This window comes from Ptychodera flava, assembly GCF_041260155.1.
Source record: "Ptychodera flava strain L36383 chromosome 3 unlocalized genomic scaffold, AS_Pfla_20210202 Scaffold_27__1_contigs__length_13241970_pilon, whole genome shotgun sequence".
Taxonomy (NCBI): domain Eukaryota; kingdom Metazoa; phylum Hemichordata; class Enteropneusta; family Ptychoderidae; genus Ptychodera; species Ptychodera flava.
The window spans coordinates 4,592,517-4,619,482 of record NW_027248281.1 but is presented as its reverse complement, the minus strand read 5'-3'; the positions used below and the strand labels follow the sequence as shown (position 1 = coordinate 4,619,482).

At 37.4% G+C, this 26,966-nt stretch overlaps 3 protein-coding genes across 4 annotated transcripts; all 3 read left to right on the top strand.

Annotated features, from left to right (window-relative positions):
* The first annotated feature begins 241 nt into the window (after nucleotides 1–241).
* LOC139126191 (platelet binding protein GspB-like) lies at nucleotides 242–3,137 on the top strand. Its single transcript, XM_070692239.1, has 3 exons — nucleotides 242–410; nucleotides 1,034–1,225; nucleotides 1,555–3,137. The coding sequence occupies exons 1-3, from the start codon at nucleotides 242–244 to the stop codon at nucleotides 3,135–3,137; spliced, it is 1,944 nt and encodes a 647-aa protein (XP_070548340.1).
* Nucleotides 3,138–3,145: 8 nt separating this feature from the next.
* LOC139126190 (uncharacterized) lies at nucleotides 3,146–4,780 on the top strand. The gene has a single exon (XM_070692237.1). It carries the CDS (start codon nucleotides 3,146–3,148, stop codon nucleotides 4,778–4,780), a length of 1,635 nt encoding a protein of 544 aa, XP_070548338.1.
* Nucleotides 4,781–17,822: 13,042 nt separating this feature from the next.
* Nucleotides 17,823–22,864, top strand: LOC139126460 (uncharacterized). Of its 2 annotated transcripts, none has more exons than XM_070692517.1 (3): nucleotides 17,823–17,928; nucleotides 18,942–19,334; nucleotides 21,874–22,864. In XM_070692517.1, exons 1-3 carry the CDS (start codon nucleotides 17,862–17,864, stop codon nucleotides 21,990–21,992), a joined length of 579 nt encoding a protein of 192 aa, XP_070548618.1. In that variant the 5' UTR covers nucleotides 17,823–17,861; the 3' UTR covers nucleotides 21,993–22,864. The 2 variants fall into 2 exon arrangements, with proteins under 2 accessions (XP_070548618.1, XP_070548617.1); XM_070692516.1 differs by having other exon boundaries at nucleotides 21,871–22,864.
* The last annotated feature ends 4,102 nt before the right edge of the window (nucleotides 22,865–26,966 follow it).

The window sequence follows — 26,966 nt, the reverse complement described above, 5'->3', positions numbered from 1 at the left end:
GTTGAAAATCCTGATATCTGTCCTCAAGGTGCATTCTACCTTAAACAGCTTATTTTTAACGTTTGTAATTTATTCTGCTGTGTTTTTCTTTCACAGATATTTGTCGGTCCAAAAATGATGTGGAAAACAATGGTTGTCTGACTGATTTGATTGGAGAGATATTCATGTGAAGTGCGAAACGTGTACAGTGCTGGCATCGCTACATGTATATTGGTTTACTGACTTTGGAGACATGTCAATAATGCCAATGGAAGTCAGTTACAGACATGAAGAAACCAGCATGCCTACAGATCCAGATGTTGTTATCATCTCTCCAGATGCAACAGGAAAACAGCATTGTGGGAATGAAGTTGAGAGACAACTTAGTCATCATGATCAGTGTGGTGAAACTCTTGAAATCAATGACAATAGTGTGTCAATTAAACACATGATGAAAGTTTCCCCACTTGACAAACAGGAAACTCAGACAAACACAGCTGTGGGAAAAACAAATTTCCATCAAATGAGTTGGACTCAGGCAAGAAATAGCTTTAAGAAAGATGCATCTTCACACATGATTTGGACTCAGTCAATGAACATACAGGTAGTTTGTACAAGAATGCAGAGTTAGACAAAACAGTCATTGGAAGTGACTCCCAGTGTGCGAATGACAATAGACTAAACAAAATGGATGACACATCAATGGAAGGCAGAAAGGATATAGCTGTGAATGCTAACACTACAGACCATATTGCTGGTCATAATCCTGTGAACTGTGATAATTTGCAAAGTGGAAAAGATCAAAGTCATCAGGAACCATACGATACTAGACAACAAATCAATCAGGTCCTTTTAAAGTACAAGACAATTCTGCCAACGTGTGCCAGTGTCAGCATTGCAAAATGAGGCAGTTTTCACAAGTACAAATCGAAAGAGGAAAGTCCCCCCATATTTGCAAAGACCTTTCAAGAGAAGACTGCATGAAGAAGCAATTACGCGTCTGTCAGACACCCTGGATAACTCCAGAACACTAACAATGGTTTCATCACCACAGACTCAAAGCACGATAGCAAATGTGTACAATTTACAAAACCAATGTACATGTCAACTGGCAATGCACTGCCAAGCCAGTGCAATCTGACAAATACTGTACCGTTACCTGCTGCAAGCAAGCCAGCAATACTGCAGTTCCCCATGATGAGATCAATGATATCCGCAGGACAAGATGCAGTTTCATCGGTCAACGGTACAGCAGCAGTATCCATGACTACATGTAGCAATTCCTTGGTTAACACTGCCATGGTCCTTCCAATAAACAAATTGCAATACATGCATCAAAGAAATGTTCTAGCTCCAGTACAAACACTCGGGACAACAGTCTCCGTCCAAAACCAATCTTCAGGAAACCTGTCACCTTCAACCAATGTCCAAATGATCAAAGTAGTAAAAGTAGTGGGCAATCAATTGTACCAGAAGTACCAACCGGAATACAAAGTCAATCCATGCCGTGCCATGCAATAGTCACTACATGTACATGCACATCTCCTAATATTGTGAATACACCCACAACTGCAGCAAATTTGATGACCACATCAGCAAGTACCAGTTACAATATCATCATGAGTGGATCTAAAACTACTGCAGGACTTAACAATAGCACTAATGCAAAGATGATGACTTACCAAAGCCCAGTAACTCCTATCACTGTCGACCACGCTCATCATATGGCATCCGCAATCATTGACACTAGCATTGTGAAAACTCTGAGCACCAACACATCAATGGCGATTACAGTTACCGACTCAAACACAGTGTCAGTATCCAATAAATGCACAGACATGGTCATATGCAGGGAAGATAATAATGTGAGTGATACACCGTGTGCTGTGAATGTATTGACATGTGCATCTACCAAGACAGCAACCATCTCTCAGCCATCGATGAATCCCTTATCCTGTAGAGAAACATCACTACCAAACACAGTCACATGTGCAGTAGAAGAGTCACCAAAGGCTGAGAGTTTCATTGACAAGTCATCTCCAAATATATGTAAACTAGATTCATTTGATCCACCAAGTTGTGAAAATTCAAACCAAACTTCAATTCCGAATTCCAATCTGTCTCCATCTCTCCCTCGTTTGAAATTTGCTGAGCAGGGTGCAAAACAAGTACAACAACGCCTGAGAAAACTGCTTGCTTTGCAGAAACAGCCTGAAAGCTGGAAAGAGGACATTGATTCATTAAAAGGTATTGATTCAACATTATCAGTGAAATCTTCAGATTCTGCTTGTAGTGTTTCAACAAGTACAGTCAAACCACAAATGAACAACAGTGTTTCAAATGATGTAATCCATTCAGCAATGAACAATGATGTTTCATCAAGTTGGATTCACCCTTCAGATAACAAAAATGATTCAGTGAGTGCAATCCATCTTGCAGTGAAAGATGGTGTAACAACAGTCCATCCAACAATAGGCAATGTACAACTTCACTTTAGGAAATTTCCTGTTCAACGGATACATGTACAGTCTGTAAGTCAGAAAAATGAAGTTGATGCACGGAAAGGTGCTTGTGCAGCCTTACCAGTGACAGCATCAGATTCTGCATGTAGTGTTGTCACAGGTACTGTGAATCCACCAATGAGCAATAGTGTTTCATCAAGTGCAATCCATCAACCAATGAAAGATGGTGTAACAACAGGTGCAGTCCATCCAATAATGGACAATGTACGACAGCGCTGTAGAAAACTTCTTGCGGAACGGATACATGTACGGTCTATAATGCAGAAAAATGAAGTTGATGCACGGAAAGATACTTGTGCAGGGCTACCAGTGACATCATCAGATTATGCATGTAGTGTTTCTACAAGTATAGTGGATCCACCAATGAGCAATAGTGTTTCATCAAGTGCAATCCATCAACCAATGAACATTGTGAAAACAACAACAGTAGTATCCACCATGACTCCTATTATGACAACTCATAGTCTGAGAAAGTCCACTGCCAGTGATGTACAGCTCTCTCCAAATACTACCATGGAGACAGCAAAAACAACAAACAAAGTGATGCCAAAGATTTCTCCAAAGACCAGCTCTCATCTGGGAAATACAGGAATGAGATGCATTGACCCACGGTGTCTGGTCAAACCATACAGTTGACAGCACCGATGGCTGTCCAGAATGTTGTCACTGGAATGAAGACAACTGTCAATCCGATGGCATTCCAGGGTGCCAATGGACCATTCCAGGTTATTCAGATCAATCCCACATTGAATGTTTTTAGCCAAGCTATACCATCAGGAATTACAAATCAGTTGATTCAGACTTCCAGTGCAGGAAATCCAGCCCCTGTGTTAGTGCCATTGTCACAGGTTATTGCAGCCATGACAGGCCAAGTATCACAATGTAATAACCTTGTTCTCAACCAGCCTGTCAATACAGCCGTACAAACGCCGCAGTTAGGAAATGTTTGCACTCCAAGTCTTCAAATACCTGTGGCTAATGCAAATGTGAACATGAATGCAGTTGTACAACCAATCGTAGTGAGTAACACAGCACCAACAGTTTTGAACACTGGCATTCCATCAAGTTCAATTACCAGACTTGCACACACATCCAATACTGCATTGCAACTCAGTGTTACAGACAGTGTGATATACACACATTCATCAAACACAGCTGTGCAATCCAGTACCATGAACACTGGTAGTTACATTGTCCTAAACACTGGCATGCAACCCAATACAACACCGAGCAGTACACATTCAAGCTCGTTGATCACACCCATGCAACCTAACACAACACCCAACAGTACACATTCAAACTTATTGATCACACCCATGCAACCCAATACAACACCCAGCAGTATACATTCAAACTTATTGATCACACCCATGCAACCCAATACAACACCCAGCAGTATACATTCAAACTTATTGATCACACCCATGCAACCCAATAGAACACCCAGCAGTACACATTCAAACTTATTGATCACACCCATGCAACCCAATACAACACCCAGCAGTATACATTCAAACTTATTGAACACACCCATGCAACCCCATACAACACCCAGCAGTATACATTCAAACTTATTGATCACACCCATGCAACCCAATACAACACCCAGCAGTATACATTCAAACTCATTGATCACACCCATGCAACCCAATACAACATCCACCAGTATACATTCAAACTTATTGAACACACCCATGCAACCCAATACAACACCCAGCAGTATACATTCAAACTCATTGATCACACCCATGCAACCCAATACAACATCCACCAGTATACATTCAAACTTATTGAACACACCCATGCAACCCAATACAACACCCAGCAGTACACATTCAAACTTATTGATCACACCCATGCAACCCAATACAACACCCAGCAGTATACATTCAAACTCATTGATCACACCCATGCAACCTAACGCAATATCCACCAGTACACATTCAAACTTATTGATCACACCCATGCAACCTAATGCAACATCCACCAGTACACATTCAAACTTATTGATCACACCCATGCAACCCAATACAACACCCAGCAGTATACATTCAAACTCATTGATCACACCCATGCAACCCAATACAACATCCACCAGTATACATTCAAACTTATTGAACACACCCATGCAACCCAATACAACACCCAGCAGTATACATTCAAACTCATTGATCACACCCATGCAACCTAACGCAATATCCACCAGTACACTTTCAAACTTATTGATCACACCCATGCAACCCAACAACACCCAGCAGTACACATTCAAACTTCATTGATCACACCCATGCAACCCAATACAACACCCAGCAGTATACATTCAAACTCATTGATCACCCCTTATGCAACCCAATACAACACCCAGCAGTATACATTCAAACTCATTGATCACACCCATGCAACCCAATACAACATCCACCAGTATACATTCAAACTTATTGAACACACCCATGCAACCCAATACAACACCCAGCAGTACACATTCAAACTTATTGATCACACCCATGCAACCCAATACAACACCCAGCAGTATACATTCAAACTCATTGATCACACCCATGCAACCTAACGCAATATCCACCAGTACACATTCAAACTTATTGATCACACCCATGCAACCTAATGCAACATCCACCAGTACACATTCAAACTTATTGATCACACCCATGCAACCCAATACAACAACCAGCAGTATACATTCAAACTCATTGATCACACCCATGCAACCCAATACAACATCCACCAGTATACATTCAAACTTATTGAACACACCCATGCAACCCAATACAACACCCAGCAGTATACATTCAAACTCATTGATCACACCCATGCAACCTAACGCAATATCCACCAGTACACATTCAAACTTATTGATCACACCCATGCAACCCAATACAACACCCAGCAGTATACATTCAAACTCATTGATCACACCCATGCAACCCAATACAACACCCAGCAGTATACATTCAAACTCATTGATCACACCCATGCAACCCAATACAACACCCAGCAGTATACATTCAAACTCATTGATCACACCCATGCAACCCAATACAACACCCAGCAGTACACATTCAAACTCTTTGAACATTCTCACGCAATCCAATACAAATAACAGCATTATGCAGCCTACAAGAATGACCAACATTACCGGTACATGCACACAATCATCAAATACAAGGACACAATGCAGCGTTGTCAATTATGCAAATGAAAGAGTTTTGAACACCAATGCAGTGACCAACACTACACTCACAACCCCATTCAGCATAACACCTAACACAGTAACTGGCAGTACATACTCACAACCATCATACCAAGCTGTGCAACCCAACACAGTGACGCTGAAGACATACACACAATCATCCAACATGGTGCAGAGGAGCCAAGACACAGAGTCCTCCATCACAGCCATGGAATGCAATTCAGTGAATGGTTCAACACAGAAACTGACCAGTACTAGCATGCTGACCAACACGATGACAGCCAGTACACACATGCCATGCACTTTCAATGCTACTGTTCAGCCCAACACAATGACTTGCAATACACCAACAGTCTTGAACACCAGCCAACAGCCACAGGCAATGACCAGCCATACAAGTACTCAGTCATCCAACACAGCCATGCAACTTATTGCTACAGACAGCTCTGCTGACACTGTTTTAAAGAATATAGAAGTACAATCCACAGAAATGTACAGCATTATGCAAAAGATTGCAATGGAGTATGCCTTAGACCCATCAGAGTCTGATCAAATCCAAACAGCTACACTACCTACAAGCAATCCCTTTAATGACTCCGTCCACCCAACCATGACACCCAAAGCAATGAGTATAAGTTCTGCTATGCCCACTGTATCAACAAATACACCAGTGCAAATCAAAGCAGTGAATGAAATCATACAAACATCATCACCAAGCAGCAGTCAAGACAGGTTAGATGGTCAAAATCAAATTAAAGTTGAAGCCTGGACAGATAACAAAGATTTGGGTGACCTTCGTGTAAATCCAAACCCACAGATCCAGAATAATAATTGGGTGGTCGTCAATGTTGGAGGTGAAAACATCGTTGTAAATGAGAAAGATGAAGAATTTCCCAAGTCATGTGACATGATTGAACAAGCCGTGAAATCAGCGTTAAACCAGGATGGGACTTTTGAGACATCCATCAAAACAGAGGTTACCATGACAACAGAGTCTTCAGGAGAATCCGAAATGATTGCACCACTTAGCTCAATCAAAGTAAAATCAGAACCTGATTGAAGACAGAATTTGCAAAAGAAATTAATTTCAAGGAGAATATTTTTTGAATCCTGGTTAAATGACAATTATGACAGGAATTTGTAATGCTCCAGAAAAGTTAATGCATGTGACTCAAACGACAAAATTATAATCTCTTTACATCATTATTGGTATTGCAAAAAGGCAATCCAAGATACACTGCGGTGAAAATACCAGGATGATTTGATTTGTGTCAAATCTCTGTGCCTTAACTCAAATATGCCACAGGGTACAAGACTAGGGATTTCATTTTACAGAACTTTTGCTGCTTTTGAAAAATATTTTAGAAATTCTAAAATATTCAGCAACTACTTGAGGTGGCTATATTGTGATTGTCTCCCTGCTATCATTTAGTTCCTGTTTTCTGTTTTGATGCAGAGTTAGTTTTCTTGTTATGTTACTACATAATGAATACCTTTTGAAAACTCTTTAGTGTTTGTTTCTAATCAATGATCGTAGCTGAGTAACTAGACATTTAGTTTTATAAACTCTCAGGGAATTAGCATGTTTTGAAAAAAGAGTTGATAATTTACTCACGTCCAAGCTAAAATGTTTCACTGACCTTGCATGTCAGTGCTGTGATGTCATTTATTATAAAATGAACATATTTTTTTATTATACCAACAAACATTGAATGGTTGATGAAAAGATTTATTGTCTGGAAGAATGAAATTCCTCAGATTTCACACAAAAAGTTATTAAGCATTTATTTCACAGTATATTAGACAATATTTGTGGTAAATTTATACCACGGTTTATACATAAGCTATGAACTTTGACCTAGACCATCAAGGAATCCATTAGGTATGAACTTTGCCCCTAGACCATCAAAGGAGATTTACATAGTTTTTCTGTTCCAATTCCCATTTGGCATGTTACATATCAATCAGATACTGTTATCAAACCTTCTGAACTGCCATGACAACAGTGTCGGTGAAAATATGGATCCATGCAGTGTAAACAGGTAGACTCTCAGAACCCCTTGTTTGGTTTGCAGCTGATAATTTTTACACAACACTGATATCCTCAACGGTCTGACCACTGGTTTGGTTCACAGGAAATCTGCAGTAAAATCAGTTTACTGAGTTTGGCCTTTGTACCATGCTTAAAACATCTGCCTTTGAGATGAAATACAGGCTGCTTTGTGTTGCCAACGATGTGCTGGACTGCATTCAGGTTACATTCTTGTATTAAAATTGCATTTTTACGTTTGCATATTTTGCTACTGTTGTGTTGTAAGGTTATGCTCAGAAATACTAAAAAACAGTTTGAGAAACCAAGAAATTTTGCCTCTCATTAAAACTATTCAAATTTTTCATTGTTGAAATTTATTGTATAGTATATCTCATCATCTGACAAAAGTTTTGAAAGCATTTTTGAATTTTATACAAGTTTATTGTTTATTATTCATCTACCTAAATTATTAAAGTCTTTGCCTTTCCAACACAACTCAGTATGTACTATAGGGTATTAATTATTGATGGATGATCTAGACTTGGTTCAAGTCAGTGTGTAATTAATTCATTTAGGCAATTTTCTGTGGATTAATGTTACCTTTAACATGAAATGTTTTGACTAAGATTCTGCAGTACAGACCTACATTTTCCATATTTGTGAGAGGTGAACTCTCTAGTTAACAGATGTACCTATGCATGGAGTTGCTGTGATTGGCAATACGTTTCTCCTGGAATCTTGCAATAACTCCACAACATCATGGTCAGGAAACAAAATGTTGAAGTTACTTGACTACATAACATTGATTTTAATTCACAGACTTGAACCAAGTGTAAGTCTACACCAGAATTCATTAATTAACAAAAATATCAAGTTTCACGCACACACACACACACAAACATGGGTAATTTTTGATATTGCAACTTTCAGCTATAGGGCACCTAACACTTTTGATAAATTTGAACAATTAAAGATCCAGTTCTCCCAAATTAGTTCCAATCATTTTCATGTATCTCAGCAACTACGGGGGCTAGAAGTTTAGTTTCTTTTTTATGTTGTCCAGCCTACATCTTTTTTTCGTAGATTGTTTTAATGATATCTTCAGCTACTTTTAACCACTCAGCCACTACAAGAGCAATTGGCCAGTACTGAACGAATCTTTTCTCCAAAATGTGTTATGACCTTGAATAAACTTTGATCAACTTTTGTATCTCAGCAACTGATAACGATATGTTTGGTATTTAATGAATAATGATTTATACTTTGCATATTTCTTTCAAAATTGGGGATGGCCTTTCACCTTCTATCCCAACAATGGTGAGGACTACAAGTTTGGGGTGTTTTGTATATTGACCTGTATGCGACCAAAATTTGACCTTTGACCTACCATCAGGTATCTCAGCAACTACCTGAACTAAAGGTTTGCTTTTGTTCCTCATACTGAAACCAAAGTGAGAAACCTTGCACTGACCTGGCAACACTGCATGCTTGCAGCTTTAATATTTATAATTTCATCAAATTTCGGTTATGGTAACTGGGCAAATACTAATTGAACAAAACGTCAAACAGATCAGCAAACTGATGTTCTGCTTAATAGACAACTGATGATACTTGTTTTGCACGTAAATGATGCCAACTCTGGTAATGTGTTATAAAGTCATAGTACACAGTGGTCAAAGGTAATTGTGGGAAATCTCACCAACTGTGCAATGTGATTGAAATCCCATGTTGAGATGGCGACATTCCAGCCTGTGTTGTTTGTTGTGGTCGTTAGCTCATAGTCACTTCACTACAACTGTCAGCCAACAAGAACAGCAAAGAACAAACAAAGGTGACACTATTGCCACCTCTACATCAGATTATAGTTACTGTCAAATTGATCAATGGTGTGTTATAAAATAACTCAAATGAGCGGAAAGTTTAATTTTTAGCATTTTTGGCTTTCATCGGAATCAGCAGATTTTTCAAAATAGCTAAAAGACAACACGATTGGAACTAATTTTGGATAATTGTATAGTGTAGTAATGTTTGTTTAATCTGCAAATGTAAACTCATCTGCTTTTTTTTTTGCAATTTGTAATATTGCAACTTTCAGCTATATGGCATCTAACACTTTTGAGAAATTTGAACAATTAAAGATCCGATTCTCTCAAATTAGTTCCAATCGTAATCACCCTATATATATATATATATATATATATATATAATATATATATATATATATAATATATATATATATATATATATATATATATATATATATATATATATATATGGGAGATTTTAAATTTTGAGATGGGGAATTGACAGAATTAGATAATTTCAAAAAAAGATGCTAGCTAAAAAGATAGTAACCTTGTGAATTGGTCAACTTAAACAATTTACGTGTTTCTTGCTCGATATTGTTTATTTAGTGCTGAAATGTCAGTGTTTAACTGCCTGTTATGGAATCATGTGTATGACTTAAAATATAGATAACTGTTCCCACACGTGCGCTTACAACTCACACGATTTATGCAATAGTTCTGGAGTACATGTACTCAAACCTTCATGAAATACTTGGCAACCGCTAAGTGTTGTCTACCGTTTCAATTAAATATTGAGTTTTAAGCCTAGGTAAGATGACAGATTCACAAATGCTATGCCATCACAAGTTCATTCAACAATAAACAAAACTATTTTTATCTTGGTCCCTAATGATTTAGTTTAATTTAATTGAAATGATTTATACAAACCAAGAGGGATATCGCCGACGTCACAGTGTCGCATCATCTCTACTTCAGCTGTGGCTGCAGTCACTGTGTTGGTTCTAGGGAGACCAACAAGGCTGCTCCTGCAAAAAAGGCTGTTCGAGAGTTGATTTCTTAGCAGGTGGACGGTCAATTTTTTTTCTCTATCAGAGAGCAGGAAAATCGCAGACTGGAGGGATGTGTTGTTTGTGGGTGGGGAAAGTCCATTCTAACACTTAACTGGCATGTGATCATAGCTTACAAGCATAAAACTAGTATAAATTCACCTTTTGATAGCATTTGCATTATTTGTATGCTTAAGGTTTTAAAATAAGTACATTTTGAATTCGTACAATAACCTGTGGAGCGTATGCTTGAATGCAAAGTCTTGCAGTTTTTGTTCACAAATGAATCCAAAGAACAGATTTCAATTCAGTCCCAGCCACAATAATATTGGACATACAGGTAGTATCAACAAGTACGAGAAACATCTTGTCGTTTGAAGTAGAGGAAGATTCAGTTGAAGGAAATAGGAGACACTAAGATATTTATTCAGAGATAGGTTGTTGACAATATAGCGTAATTGCATGTGGCAGAGACAGGGCGGTGCAGAAATTCCTTGGTCAGGAGACGTGGACTTGAAACAAGTGATGACCAGTGAGTGAAACCAAAATTATTAAATCATAACGGTTGCGGAAAGCTTAAATGTCTGTTTCACTCAAGTACACGTGTTAAGATACAAACTTTCGAAATCTGCTGGACTACAGTTCCGGTTTGTGATCAAAGATATTGCATGGCGCGGCAAGCCGAGTCACAGACAACACGATTGGAACTAATTGGATTTTTATATTTTTCAAATTTCTCAAAAATGTCAGGTGCCCTATAGTTGAATGTTGCAATATTACAAATTACTTGTAAAAACAAGTGTGTAACGTGAAAAGAAAAGCAGACGAGATAACATTTGTAGATGAAATCGACATTACTTCACCATCCAATTATCCCAAATTAGTTCCAATCGTGTTAAGAATTCTAACCTTCTCAACCACTGATGTTTGTCCGTAACTTACAGCCATGCCTTACTGAGAAAACAGCAAAACAAAAGGAGGTACGATAAATAAACACAATCATAAACGTGAAACTGGAAATTTAAAAAAGTATTCACCCTGTTTTCCACCACTGACAAGATGATCAGAGTTTTTGGTAAACTTCCAGAGGTGTCACACAATATTTTACTAGAAGTTGTACATTTTTAACGCAATTTCTAGCACCAACATGGCCTTCGCACAACTCTTTGCTTTCAATTGTAATCAGCTAATTAAATTAAATTATAAACACAAAACCAATAAAGGCAATTCATAATCGCTCATCAATTAAGTTAACGAGTAGGAATATGTCACAAATAGCTCTGTTTTATCTTCCTGTACGCTCATGACTGTCACTGCGTATACGTTTATTAGTTCACTTCCAGAGTGTGGTTATTGTATTTCATGATTGTTTTCAAGGTGACCCTGTAAACGTGTTGACTGTGTGAGGAAAGTTTCACTCCTTCATACAGGAAGTTAGTATACTGCATGAGAAGTGACCAACATTATCAAGCTTAGGCTGCGTTCACTAAAAACAGTTTGGAGAGGGGGGCTGGATTCGAAAAATTTTGGGGTAGTAGAGGAGGGACTTGAAAGTTTTGGTCTGCCTATAGGGGGCACCTGAAATTTTTTTGATTCCCTTCTTTTCCGATCCGAAGGTTTGTGGACAATTCAATGAAAATTTGATGACATTTTGATGTTATTCAATTGTTGCAATTTCAGTCACAATTAAACAAAACTAGAACCATTTTGTCACATTTCATTACTCTTGTCCCAAAAAATTTTAAAACTGTATGAATTTTTGTACAAAAAACAAACAAGTAGGCCTAGTATCGGGCAGAAGCTGCAACTGTTTCAACTATAATCTGATGATAGAATCTTAGTCATGACTTTGCTAAACTTATTTGTTGCTTTGAATAAACACCATGTACTTGGCTACTCACATTGATTGAACTTAACTTGGTTGACAATCACCAATGCCTGGTTCTGACCGACAGCACAGCTCTCAAGTAGTCTTGGAAATTCCAAAAAAGACCATTTGCATCGCAACACCTGATATGTTGTCTCTTTATTAAAGCGTGGGTGTCAAAGGTCACGAGCGCACATGTTTTGCGGAACTATGTTTTGGTTCAGAATGCGTTTGACATGTGTATGGACTCGAGCGCACGGTGCACTCCGCAAAGATCATGTCGATCGATCTTCTTCGAAGTTGTCTCCATATATTCATTCTAATCGGTAAGCTACACATTGCATTTATTCTTTGACTTTCTTTTATTGTTATCTGGACGACATGATCACTAATCTTGAATTTGGAAGTTAGTATTGATAATTGAAATAACTGTTTTCCTATCCAAACTACACTTTGTTCCCTCTTCACTCAAACTGTTCAAGTCATGACTTGATATTATGTTTTGTTCCTTTCCAAATTTTGCTGATTTAATGGAAAATATTTCTATGATCATTATTAATTGCATTTCTAAATTGTTTGTGACCAAAATTACTGAGTATTGTATTTTTTTCTTCAAATGCATAGCGTTTGAGCATGTTTAATACCTGAACAAATTTCTGCTTGGTTCGCACATTCACAGTGAAAGGTCTCCCTACATGTACATCTTATTCTTTGTTCATTCCAAAATATTAATAATTTTACTGATTCAAGAATGATCTGATCAAATTGACATATATTGCACACCTTTCCTGTTCTCCTATTTTGATCTAATACCTCATTATTCCCAAATTTCCGTTCCGTCAATGCGATTAGAGAAATCCATTAATCTATTAAACTACATTAGGCAAAGTGGAATTACTGTCACTTGTGAATCAGAATAATGTAACTTGATTCAAAAAAGCTTTCCAGGATTTTTAAAATGACATGCTTCATTTTCAAGTTGAATTTTCCATCTGAGCTTAAAATCATCCAAATACACCGTCCAAACCTCCAAAATTGCCGTTATGTTTAAATGATAAATTTGACAGTAACAATATTCATTAGCCCTGTCACTGGCAGTGTTTTTTCCAGGTTTCTCTAACAAGAAGGAATGTCATCCTTTACTTGAAAGTTTTTTAGGGGGTGTTGATGTAATCGAGGCAGACTATAGTCTATAATAAATTAGTAAATATAACTTTTGCAAATAACACGATTGGGACCAATTTGGGATAATTGGATAGTGAAGTAAAGTCTATTAAATATGCGAATGTAAGCTCTTCTTTTATGAGTAATTTGTAATATTGCAACATTCAGCTATAGAGCAGCGAACACTTTTGAGAAATTTGAAAATATGACTACCCAATTATCCGAAATAAATTCCAATCGTGTTAAATTAAGACTTTGCATGTACATTAGCAATTCACTCAAGTTTAAAAGCAAATTGTGATCAAAATGGAGGCAGGGAGGCAGACAATGAAGTAGCATTAGTGAAAATCTCATTATATAAGAGAGAGAGAGAGAGAGAGAGAGAGAGAGAGAGAGAGAGAGAGAGAGGGGGGCAAACCGACAGACAGACTGAATGAATGAATGACAAGGCATCCCGGTAGTATCTCACGATCAAAAAAAACAAGACTTTCAGAACCCTGTGTTCCTCGATATAAGAAAATGTTTTCCTATTGATCCTCTTTGAGAAAGAAAAAAAAAAGATAGATTATACGATATTCGATTCGGAAAACAAAACCAGGAATTTAGATTTGAACTCCTTTAAAACATCTGCGGGTTGGCTGGGTTTTATTGATGATGTAGCTTCAGAACATCTTTACTGTCAATAAGTATTGGCATATACAGCAATCCCAACGATTTTGTCCGTACTTGTAGAAGTACATTGGTCCATACTTTTGTATTCCTCAGCACTCGCTCACCTCAACGTTCCGTATATCGCGTAAGCCTATTTTTTCACTTGATCTTTTGCATTGCTGCCACTCAAGAAACGTGTACTTGACCTAGCCCAGTTAAAGTAAAATACAGGAGATGATGTTACCCGATACCGTGCGGCGATCGGTTCAAACATAAGCCATAGTTTTAAGGCATGATACGACGGCATTTGAATTCAGATGTTACAAAAAGACAAATGAGACACACCACACGGAGCTTCTTAAGGTAGAACGCGTCTTGGAGCAGATATTCAGATCATCAAACTTTTATTATAATTCTTTTTTACTACTTGTGGGGCTCATTTTAAAGATCTTGGTGAGAAAACTTTTTACCGGCTTCGAAATTCGAAAATTTCATTTTTCTCCATAGAGTTAACACAGGATGGCGGCCATTTTGAATTTCAAATATTGGTAAATCTTGGGTTATTTGTTTCTCTAGTACCAAAATTTGCACGGTGACCCCTTGATTTTTATTTTGACTTTCAAAGAGAATGTTTGAAAGATTTCTTGGGAAAGCTTGAGCAAAAGTTTAAGTCTTTCACTTTCGAGGCGCATACTATCTTAATCTTTGATTCCTAAAGTTATATCATAACGTTTGGATTTTAGCATCTGAAGGCGTAAGAATAATGTTTCTGGCTTATGGCATCAATATTAATAGTTGTCCTGGTTAGCTGACACCGATCACGGCAGCATATCACTCCTCAGCACCTCTCCGTCAACCAGTGAATGGAGAAATTGTCCAGTATTGTCTTGCTGACTTATCGCCATTTGTCAGCGGATCCGAACTATTGTTATGTACTGTCTAAATCCAAAGGCTCTCCCAGACTTTGGTAAAGTTAAAACACCTTATGAAATATATAAATAAGGATCGTCTGCGAATTTTGAATTCAGCTGGTTCCGCAATTTACCCTCATCCACATATATTCTGTTGATTATCTGTCTCACAGATCCGTTTGCATCGAGAGTCGTTACGTATTTCCACTGGAATTTTTTGGTGAAAGAAATCGTGTAGGCGGGAAAAGACATGCAAATTATTGCAACGTCCTGGTTTAGCATTTACGACTTTACATGGAACTCTCTTTTGTCCCCTGAATGCGCATAGCTGTGTCGCTGGTTAAAGCTTTACACCAATATCAACTATAAAAGTCGCATATCAACTATAAAAGTCGGTGTAGAGGCCCTAAAACGAGCTGTTTCGCTAACAAACCACTAATTCAAATTTTTCCGTTGAGTTGAGTGGACGATTGTATTGCAATGAGCTACATAAAGTGATAACATTTTGCTCAGCAACGGTTTGTGCTCAGACCTGTGGGTGGCTTTCTGGGATTGAGCAGCATGCAGTCGTGGAGGCCCGGTTTGGTCAATTACATGCCTGAAGTTCATTTTGCGCGACGTCACCATACCGAAAAGCGATGTCATCGTCTAGGTATTGCTTTCTTTCTTTTGTTCTTTCTCCAAGGGCATATAGATCTTGGTAGTATTGTGACTGCGTGAGATCATAACTAGAGAATGTTGGTGAAGTGTTGATGGATCTATGGTGAAAATGGCAGTATCGTTCTTGCTTGATTTGTTTGATCAAACACTTGATCTTTTAACCCATACAATGTTGACTTGAGTGAAAGATCATCCTCTTGTGCACCCCTCTCCGAACGCAATCATATAGTGACGGTCGGTGATGTCGGAACACACTAAATCACGACAGTATAGAGCACATTTAACCCGGCAACTATCAATCAACGCGTACACCTGTCTCCAACCTAGTCACCGAGCCTGCCAAATGACAGGAGAAGACAAACCATGTCACAATCTCTTTGCCATTCAGTCAAGTCATGGAATCAAGGGAAAGATGTAATAGTTATATCATCGTTGAGAAATCATAATCATTGTTCACATTATATAAATGTAACAAAGATGTTCTTTAAAACTATGTGTATCACTAGCTTTTATTCTTTCTGTCTGAAATAAAGAAATGCTTCTTCTGTAAATTCTTAAAAGCCAATAAACTTTGTGTTAAAATTATTTACAAATAGCTGGCCTACAAGAAACGACTTTACAAATTCATATCGTAAACACTTAATATTATGCACTTTATTGAAAGTAATTTATTTTTCTGAGAATAGACTCGACGAATAAGAATCTACAATACAAAGGATAGTCACCAGCGTCTTTAACGTTTCATTGACGCTCGACTCTGTATAGAAATGTCGGGAAAACCGTAGAATGATCTGTATTGATCGACAAAGAAAACAACGACAATGTGCCTATAACGGTGGTGTTTGTAGCAGATGTGTTCTTTGAGATGATGATGATGATGATGTGATGATGATGATGATGATGATGATGATGATGATGATGATGATGATGATGATGATGATGATGATGATGATGATGTGAAAAAATGGATGTCTTAATAAGCCAAGATGACGACTTTGATACAGTATTATTCGCAATAAAAACTGTTAAACCAAGGTTTTACTCGTCGGCTTTATACAGTATCAATGAACAAGCAAGCCACAAAATGACTTTCTCTTATTTTTTCCCTCCTTTGTTGATGCGCGATGTTGACCATTAGGGAACATATCATGTTCCCTTTTTTCTGTGACCCTGTGTTTTAGAGACATCGTGAGAAGATTTAACTGCAAAAAACGAAAAGATTATACTCATAAATGAATAATATATAAATATATTTGTGTAAGTCTGGGGGACATCGGAAAGTAAATTTTGTCAAGTTTGTTTAGCTATACAACCTCGACACGTGCCTATGGCTGTGGATAGCGGCTACTTCATGTCTACATTGATTGCTGTGTAGCTTGCATTCTGGCTTTCACTTTGTAATATTGCTTCGTGGTTTGGACAACCAGGAAACTCAGGCAAACCTGATTATTTCCGCGATATTCCATGACGAAGAGGAACAAGAAACAAGCCAAGGTGTTAGGTTTTTTGGTGCCTTGATGCCGCCGATTCACCCACGCTGTGAATGAAAGCATGTGTGGACATATACTAGTATCTCCATTGTTGTACAGAAGCCTTATCAGTGTACGGTGGATCTTGTGACTGCGACCTCGTCCATTATGTTAACTGGATAAAATTAAGTGTACTATGTCATCAACCCTTGGGGCAAATCAGATAAAAATTGACAAAGTTAAGTGTTGTATATATAGATCCATATAATTTAAAGTTATGGCGGGAATTACTCTCATGACCAAAGATAACCTGTAATTCATTATATTTAATTCATTGTATATTTGAATAACCCAGCTTGAATGGTCTACGTGCTGTCTATTGTTGACTTAGCAATAGACACCCCTCAAATTCCCCCACCCGCACAAAATTGAGACAATTGAGAGGAGGGGGCATGACTCCCATAATTAGGCACAACGGATATAAATATCCCAGATTTTACCGTCTCTGCACAGATTTGGACTGACTTTTTGCCGACTCTGGAAAATGGCTTTGACTCGCAGCCTGTATCCCTGGTTCTGTTTGACTCTGTTTGTCGCGTTTCCTAAGACAGGTGGGTGCAAATATGATATTTTGTGAGTCCGTGCTGTTGTCAGCCACTTGTAAGGGACAGATTGGTTCCTGAATCATACCAAAGCAGTGCTAATCTCGTATAATCAAAATTTTTCTTGAAGATACTAATTCTTACAATCCCTGACAATGTGGAATTTTACGCATTTCCTCAAGTGGAGCAATTATTGTTCTCTTCTTACCAGTTTAGAAAATTGTCCTTTTGACCGACTTTCCTTTTTGAAAATCGAAAATGTACTGTTCACCCTAGCTTAACGTAGAATATATGGCTATTTAGAATTTACATCAGATGAACTATAGGTATTTTCCTCTGATTATGTAAAACTGCCCTAAATATATTTCTTTCCAACGAAAGATATTTTGGCAAAAAGTGTGCAATATCCAGTGCCTATTACCAGTGTTTACAGTGCAGTAAGTCAGATTAAGTCGTAGATCGTGGAACTTGGCTGTATCTGCATACTCATGACGTCACAGAGAATATCGATCAGTTGTAACTGGGTGCATATATTCTTCCTGATATCGTAATGTGGGTAATGCCAGGTATGCGTAGTCGCCCACGCCTGCACGAGACATAGCGTGTGAAAAACCACAGAAGTTTGTCAGTATAGCTTATATATGCACAGCACTACTGCTTGTTTGTCACTGTACATCTTTCGTCTGGAGACACTCGAAGAGATGGGTGTACATACACGAACTAATCGGTTCTATACACAGACAGTGAAACAAAAAATACACACTACTATACTTTAAACGCAAATCACTAATATATGAACGATGTGTGGAGTTGCTTTCCCTTTACTAATAAAGTCGTTGATGGCGCTACTATCTTAATATTGTTGGAAATTCTGCTTTGCGAAATCTTTGCAAATTACTGTATTCTTTCGTACCAAAGTTGATAAGAAGTTGTTAATGACAACTAAGAAACGCTATTTTTTCCGTTATCTCATTTTAGAAGGTTTTCGAGTTACTGACAGTTGTTATTTCTCCCAATGACAGGAATATCGGTTGATACGTGGACGACTATTCAGCCACTACTACCAGACGGTGTAGAGTATATAGTGGAGGACGGATCGCCACTATTAACAGCAACATTTCTGTTTGGTATCAACCGTGTTCTGACTGAGAATGATAAACTACACATCACCTTGTCACGTGATTCCCATGTCACTCTCCAAGAAGTGTTGCCAGGCGACAGCACGTCTCTCAGCGTTGGAATGTACAGACTTTACCTGCAAGTCGACCCTCCTCATATTTTACTGACATTTCATTTAAGTGATGTAACCATGGACATCGAGGGAGAGTATGACGTCAGATTACGAATAACGCAATACGATGACGTCCTCATAGATTCTCAAGGGTTCGCAAAATTCTACGTTAGAGTAAGACAAGGTATGTATGTATGTATGTATGTATGTATGTATGTATGTATGTATGTATGTATGTATGTATGTATGTATGTATGTATGTATGTATGTATGTATGTATGTATGTATGTATGTATGTATGTATGTATGTATGTATGTATGTATGTATGTATGTATGTATGTATGTATGTATGTATGCATGCATGCATGCATGCATGCATGCATGCATGCATGTATGTATGTATGTATGTATGTATGTATGTATGTATGTATTGTATGTATGTATGTATGCATGTATTGTATGTATGTACGTGTATGTGTGTATGTATGTATGTATGTATGTATGTATGTATGTATGTATGTATGTATGTATGTATGTATGTATGTATGTATGTATGTATGTATGTATGTATGTATGTATGTATGTATGTATGTATGTATGTATGTATGTATGTATGTATGTATGTATGTATGTATGTATGTGTCTGTCTGTCTGTCTGTCTATCTATCTATCTATCTATCTATCTATCTATCTATCTATCTATCTATCTATCTATCTATCTATCTATCTATCTATCTATCTATCTATCTATCTATCTATCTATCTATCTATCTATCTATCTATCTATCTATCTGTCTATCTATCTATGTGTGTACGTACGCGTACATGTAGGTATGAATTGCTGACACGCATTATTTAGAAAGTTTGGTTTTTGTTTGTTCGTTTCTTTGGGCGTAATTTATTTTTTTGTTTCCGTTTTGCTAAAGATCATACTGAAAGCCGTTCCCTTGTATGTATTTCATTGTATTCCTGTCGTGTGAGTTCTTGTCACTGTGAAACAATTACTATAGCTTTCGTCAAACTTGCGCGTTCATTTCTCCCTGTATATCTTGAACATGCCTATACTTTAATAAAAATCTAGTTGTCCGATCCTTGCTGGTGCGATAGAATACCTTTTATACATATACGCTGTTTCTGAGGACATATGCCTATATTATATATATATATCGACTTATGTGTTTCCGTCGTAGTCACTTGGCTGAAGTAAAAGACCTCGCCAACAAGGCAGCGTAGGTCTTTCATGCATGGGTCTCATTATTATTCGCTCTTTTTATTTCTTAGCAGATCACACTCGGTTAAAGTGATAATAATAATAATGTTTATTGCTTTTCAAGGCCACCGGCCCAAATGCAAGGGTCTTACAAAATATCTTATAAAAAGTTACTTAATCACACAGACACAATGTATACATTTCATTTATATATATGAGTGATATAAAGATGCAGATAGATAAGTAAATAATTGAATAAATCATGAAATTATAAAAAAGGGCTTAATAACACTATGTCACTGTGCTTATCATGGAATTTCTCAATTCTGCTGCTTTATAAATGAATTTACCAATGTTTGTAAGTACATCTGAGTTCGTTGACTTTAGTAGAGTAAGACAAGGTATTGTATGTATGTATGTATGTATGTATGTATGTATGTATGTATGTATGTATGTATGTATGTATGTATGTATGTATGTATGTATGTATGTATGTATGTATGTATGTATGTATGTATGTATGTATGTATGTATGTATGTATGTATGTATGTATGTATGTATGTATGTATGTATGTATGTACGTGTATGTATGTATGTATGTATGTATGTATGTATGTATGTATGTATGTATGTATGTATGTATGTATGTATGTATGTATGTATGTATGTATGTATGTATGTATGTACGTGTATGTATGTATGTATGTATGTATGTATGTATGTATGTATGTATGTATGTATGTATGTATGTATGTATGTATGTATGTATGTATGTATGTATGTATGTATGTATGTATGTATGTATGTATGTATGTATGTATGTATGTATGTATGTATGTATGTATGTATGCATGTATGTATGTGTCTGTCTGTCTGTCTGTCTATCTATCTATCTATCTATCTATCTATCTAACTATCTATCTATCTATCTATCTATCTATCTATCTATCTATCTATCTATCTATCTATCTATCTATCTATCTATCTATCTATCTATCTATCTATCTATCTATCTATCTATCTATCTATCTATGTGCGTACGTACGCGTACATGTAGGTATGAATTGCTGACACGCATTATTTAGAAAGTTTGGTTTTGTTTGTTCGTTTCTTTGGGCGTAATTTATTTTTTTGTTTCCGTTTTGCTAAAGATCATACTGAAAGCCGTTCCCTTGTATGTATTTCATTGTATTCCTGTCGTGTGAGTTCTTGTCACTGTGAAACAATTACTATAGCTTTCGTCAAACTTGCGCGTTCATTTCTCCCTGTATATCTTGAACATGCCTATACTTTAATAAAAATCTAGTTGTCCGATCCTTGCTGGAGCGATAGAATACCTTGTATACATATACGCTGTTTCTGTGGACATATGCCTATATTATATACATATATATCGACTTATGTGTTTCCGTCGTAGTCACGTGGCTGAAGTAAAAGACCTCGCCAACAAGGCAGCGTAGGTCTTTCATGCATGGGTCTCATAATCATTCGCTCTTTTTATTTCTTAGCAGATCACACTCGGTTAAAGACGTCAGCATTGAAGACTTCAAGACAGCAACAAGAACGACGACGTCACAATCATGCCAAAAGAAACAGTCGTAAGAGAAACGTGGCCAGCATCGACGCATAGGAAGAAGATCAAGACAGCTCTAGTTCTTTTCATAGTTGAGAATATGCACAGATGGAAAACAGTAGCCCAGGAAAAACATCACAGTATAGAAATTGAGTCTTTCTTGAACGGCAAATTACTTGACTAATTTTAGTAAATGTTTAAAAGAAAAAAACACAACACATACCTGGTTTACGACAAAAAGGTCAGGAAATTGTCAGTGTCTGGTATACTTTGTCACTACAAAGAAGTCGACAATATTTACATAATGCAAACACATGAAGTGACCATCGGCGTTAGACTTGGTTCAAGTCTGTGATTTGTGAATGTTTGAGTTTGGTGAACGCGATGATTTCTGTTCTGTATTCATGTGAAACCCGTGAGTAGAGTGGACGCGATGAGTGGGGTGAACTCTACAGAGGGGAGTTTCTCCCGGAATATATATCCGGCAGAAACTAGCTCACTTCTGCGCAGACTCAAAGGTAACGCGTTCAATAATCGCAAGGAAACCATGGCCTAGGCTGTCAAAGAGCAAATAGGTTTGCATGAAATAATAGAGACACAAGAGAAACTATAACGACAGATTTTTTAGAAATTCACCGACTTGAACCAAGTCTACATCGGCATAAGAAATTGGCAACCGCACTACATATTTTTTCTGCTTGTAAGAAACTTTGATTAGCACGGATAGAGCTGAATAGATTACAGGTGATGACTAAAGATAGAAAACTGCTTCAGAGCAAGAATTTCTCGAATATGTTGAATTTCACTGAAATGAAACAAGACTCACTTTAAAGCAAAAACTAATATAGCCGTCCATATAAAGGCCCAATGCCAATACATATACATTCATTTTACTTTCATTTAATTACAGTTTTAGTTTTATCGTTCTATAGTAGTTCATTGTTGATGTAATCTTTCTAGTCATATTTTGTAAGAAAATATATCTTATAATACTGTATTTTCGTGAGCTATATTTCATATTCTTCGTGAAGGAAAATTAGTCTATGAATGGAAATAGTTGTTATCGTGGTTAATCTCTCTCTCTCTCTCTCTCTCTCTCTCTCTCTCTCTCTCTCTCTCTCTCTCTCTCTCTCTCTCTCTCTCTCTCTCTCTCTCTCCTGCACACTAGTGAAAATTAATTTGAAAGAAAAGTTCAGGACGAAATGCATCGCCTTATGTAAACATTACGGTACATACGACAATGGAGAAACAAACCATAGACAGTGCAGTAGAGGGGAACACTTTTACTGTCTATGAATAAATCTTGTCTGTTTTAACAATTCTGAATTTGGCATCGAATTTGCGCTCATGTTGTTAGCACGACTTGATATACCATTACCCTTTTCTCTATGGCTTTAAAATTATTCTACCTCCATCCAGTTATTTTAACTTCTGAATAAGTAGATGGCAACCGATCGAACCATCCTGTACCTTTGTTTACACCTGAGGGGGCGCTGTGCATAGCTGGGCAAAGTCGAAAACAACCCTGTCGATGAGATATGAAGACGTTAAAGGAGACATACAAGCAACACGTATTCACTTATCACCAACACGAACTATTTTCAACGTTGCGGCTAACGCATTTGTAAATGGTTGTGTGAGATTGTTGTTTTACCAGGGATCCCACTTCCCCTACGTTAATTTGCATAATGTAGACGTCATCAACACGATCCGGGGTACATTGTCCGGTCTCGGGTATGCCAAGGGTCACCTTGTACTGGTTAGCGGCGACTTCAAAAACTATTTGCTGAAGTGGTTTACTCAAATGTAAAACTATCATAGCAGAAATTCTCGGCTCACCTGCATTGTAGATTGCATTGCATGAGCACTTGCAAAAATGTGTAATATTGTATCGAATTCTGATCCGGAAATATTGGCAGCAGCACCAAGGACTTACCGACACCACTTCTTGTATCTGGGGAATTCCACGCCTACACACCTCACAGCTTTACAAAAAATGCGGAACAGAGTTCTTAAATGGTTAGAAGGGGGCGTTATCAACGGTCCCTGGAATTTTCGCGAAAAAGTGGCGGGCTGCCAAATATCAAAGTACAGGAGCAGTGCTATCGGTGGCCAGACACATGCCTATATATGGCGTATAGAAAACGTTGTCGACACTCAAGAGCCTACTAACGTTCAGGCTTACGATATTTAAAGTTGCCTTGTTAGGATGTAATTGTATCGATATGGCATGATTTGATTTGATTGATTGATGTACATTATAGCGATATAGATAAATGGATCAACATATGGGTACAGCAGTCACCTTTGAGGAGATCAGGTGTTGGGTAAATATTAACAAGTGGATTATGTCGTAGAGTATAAATGCAGCGTGTAAAAGGGAGACAACAGTAGAATGGATTGAACATTTTATTAAGACATTTGAACTATGAAATTTATCATCCAGTAGATTTTGTTCCCTTTTAACAGTACATTCACCGTTTAAACATGGACGGTCGACATGCATGCTATTCCACTGTGACTACGTAACAATGATAGTCTGGAAACACATTTTCAGATTTAAGAACTCTTAATTTCTTACCGATCAAATGCAGGACAGAGAATAAGTAGTGAAAGGAATTTTATTCACTGAAAAATTAGAAATTGCATTGTTTAATTGAGGTGTTCTAGGCTCAGTTTCTTTGAAACAAAAGTTAATACTCGAATTGTTAGAGAGGACAAAATTTTTGGAATTGTGCTGTGACTCAGCTCGCCATTTAACTCTACATAAAAACGCCATGTTTCTGCTTTCATAATTCTAAATAAAACAACAATGTGATAGTAAACCACCGCAGCCCAGTGTGACTATTTCATGTGACTTAAAGTCAGTAGAACAGTTAGAGACAGTCTGGATCTGGAGTTATTCTACTTAGACGCATTTTAATCTGCATACGCGTCCATGCTGACAATAATTTACCAATGACGTAATTTTGGCAATGAGGTTCTCTTTTCAATACTCCAAGCAGTCGTCGTTTTTTGTGTGCCAAATGACTGAGTCATTAAACTGCACTGTGGTATGCAAAGAAGAATACTAGCCCCCCTTTTAATGTGTCCGTTTAATCTCTAAATGTTTACGCATAATGCAAATTGCATTTTCTAAAACAATATTCAATAACATAAAATTTACAATGCCACGAGAGGGACAATTCTATTGCGGCATTGTCAAGAAGACGCCGAGAAAAACAGGGCGTCACTAATTAATATTTGACATGCCACAGATGAGTCTTTTACAAACAATGTAGTACGTTAATATTCTGTGAAGAAAATCTGCAAGTCCTATTTTATGAAGGGGATGTCTTAGATCTTTGTGTTGTGTTGACTTTGAAAGCAATATACTCAGACACTTGTACGCGTCAATTTTAGCATCGTCAGCAATCATAAAATGGCGGGAATTTCTAAATTGGCTTGATTTATCGGGGCAGATAATAACGAGTGCTATATTTCAATAAGTCAGTATTCATTACAGCCCATAACAAAGCAGCTGTTGTTCATCTCGTGACCGTTTAGCTTTGTGTAGGGTCAATACTCGAGGAAATAGGAAATTGAGTTTGTTCGAGACGCAAAACACAATCTTGGGTGATTGAACTCTGTTTTCACATAAAATCCCGACTACTTTGAGAATATCATCGATGGTGGAAGGCAGGTGATTGATTCAATATCATGAATTACAGATTCTTTTTGAACATTTGGTGAAAACGATTAACTCCCTCCGCATCCCCCTTATTCACAAATTACGTTACTTTGAATATAAAATACTGGAAGTCAAGGTTCATGTTTATCTTTGACGAACTCGAAACGAGCAGAAATATCGATCAGGAAATTCTTTTAAAACTTATTTCTCTATGCATGATATGAAGACTTCGGGAAAATAATCCATTTTTTTGTAAATCGTCACATCCATTTTCTCTCTGGCACTTCTCCATTTGCTTTCACGTTTCGTTTCCCCTGCGTCTACATCATACATCGCTAATGTTTGATTATCAATATCATAAATGCGATTGACTGTTTGTTGAGTTCTTGGTATGCAAAATCATGGATTTCCTCGAATGGGTACTCTAAATCATGCAGATTTCCCTCTTTAGTTAGATCACACTTTATTCTGTGTGTTATTTCAAGCTTGCTAGAAATTACAAACAGTATGTATCAATGGTATGTATATTAGGCACACCTTTCTAGAAGGTTAAATTTTTATGAGATTTATTAAAGCTGAGAGAGATCAGAGTGACTGGGTGTATATAGTCATGTGTAAATTCTCCCGTCACAACTACACATGGATTCTATCTTACTGACATCGTAGACGAAGCACCTAGCCGTTTCAGGCCTAAAGGTTGATCTTTGTATTCTGACCTCCACGGAAAGGTCAAATGTCATCAGTACTGGCGGTAGTTTATCATAGAGCTACAACCCTTTACTATTCTTAGTGATCTGTCCTTCTTTGTACAGGGCCGTGGGTCATCAACAGTACAGAGTCCCTGACAAAATGGAGATGTTGGAGGGGTTGTTTACTGGATTTACCTCTTTTTATTTTTGGTGTTCAGCATCATACATCATACTTGATTGATAAGTCTTGAAAAATGATTTGTTTCGAATCGGCAGTCAGGATAAAGTTTACAGCATTGTGTAAAAATATTCACCTCTCACGTGTAAATTTATTACATTTGATTGGAATATATTGTTATTGTAGTGAAAGTTTCAAATTCACTATAGACTCTTGGTGAGATTTATTAAGTTGACTACAATGCAATGGTAATGGCAATGACATTGTCTTTTCAATGACGTCAATCAACGGTTTGCCGTTCAATTGCAAAGCTTGTGATTGTTTAGCAACGACAACGCAGTTTGTCCCTTCACTTTGGTTTATTGGAAATATATCGACATCGTACGTATCGGCCATGGTTGTGAACTTGTGATATCAACATTTAATCTGTAATTATTAATTTGCCCCTTCATTGACGTGAGGAGCCTAACCCCAGACTAAATGCGCCATAGCAT

Excerpts from the sequence above, each read along its gene's own strand:
- LOC139126191 (XM_070692239.1), top strand. The coding sequence starts at position 242 with ATGCCAATGGAAGTCAGTTACAGACATGAAGAAACCAGCATGCCTACA. Across the intron at positions 411-1,033 it reads TCTTGAAATCAATGACAATA|ACTCAAAGCACGATAGCAAA; the intron begins GTGTGTCAATTA and ends TCATCACCACAG. Across the intron at positions 1,226-1,554 it reads TGCAGTTTCATCGGTCAACG|CAAATTTGATGACCACATCA; the intron begins GTACAGCAGCAG and ends CCACAACTGCAG.
- LOC139126190 (XM_070692237.1), top strand. The coding sequence starts at position 3,146 with ATGGCTGTCCAGAATGTTGTCACTGGAATGAAGACAACTGTCAATCCG.
- LOC139126460 (XM_070692516.1), top strand. The coding sequence starts at position 17,862 with ATGGCTTTGACTCGCAGCCTGTATCCCTGGTTCTGTTTGACTCTGTTT. Across the intron at positions 17,929-18,941 it reads TGTCGCGTTTCCTAAGACAG|GAATATCGGTTGATACGTGG; the intron begins GTGGGTGCAAAT and ends TCCCAATGACAG. Across the intron at positions 19,335-21,870 it reads CTACGTTAGAGTAAGACAAG|CAGATCACACTCGGTTAAAG; the intron begins GTATGTATGTAT and ends TTTATTTCTTAG.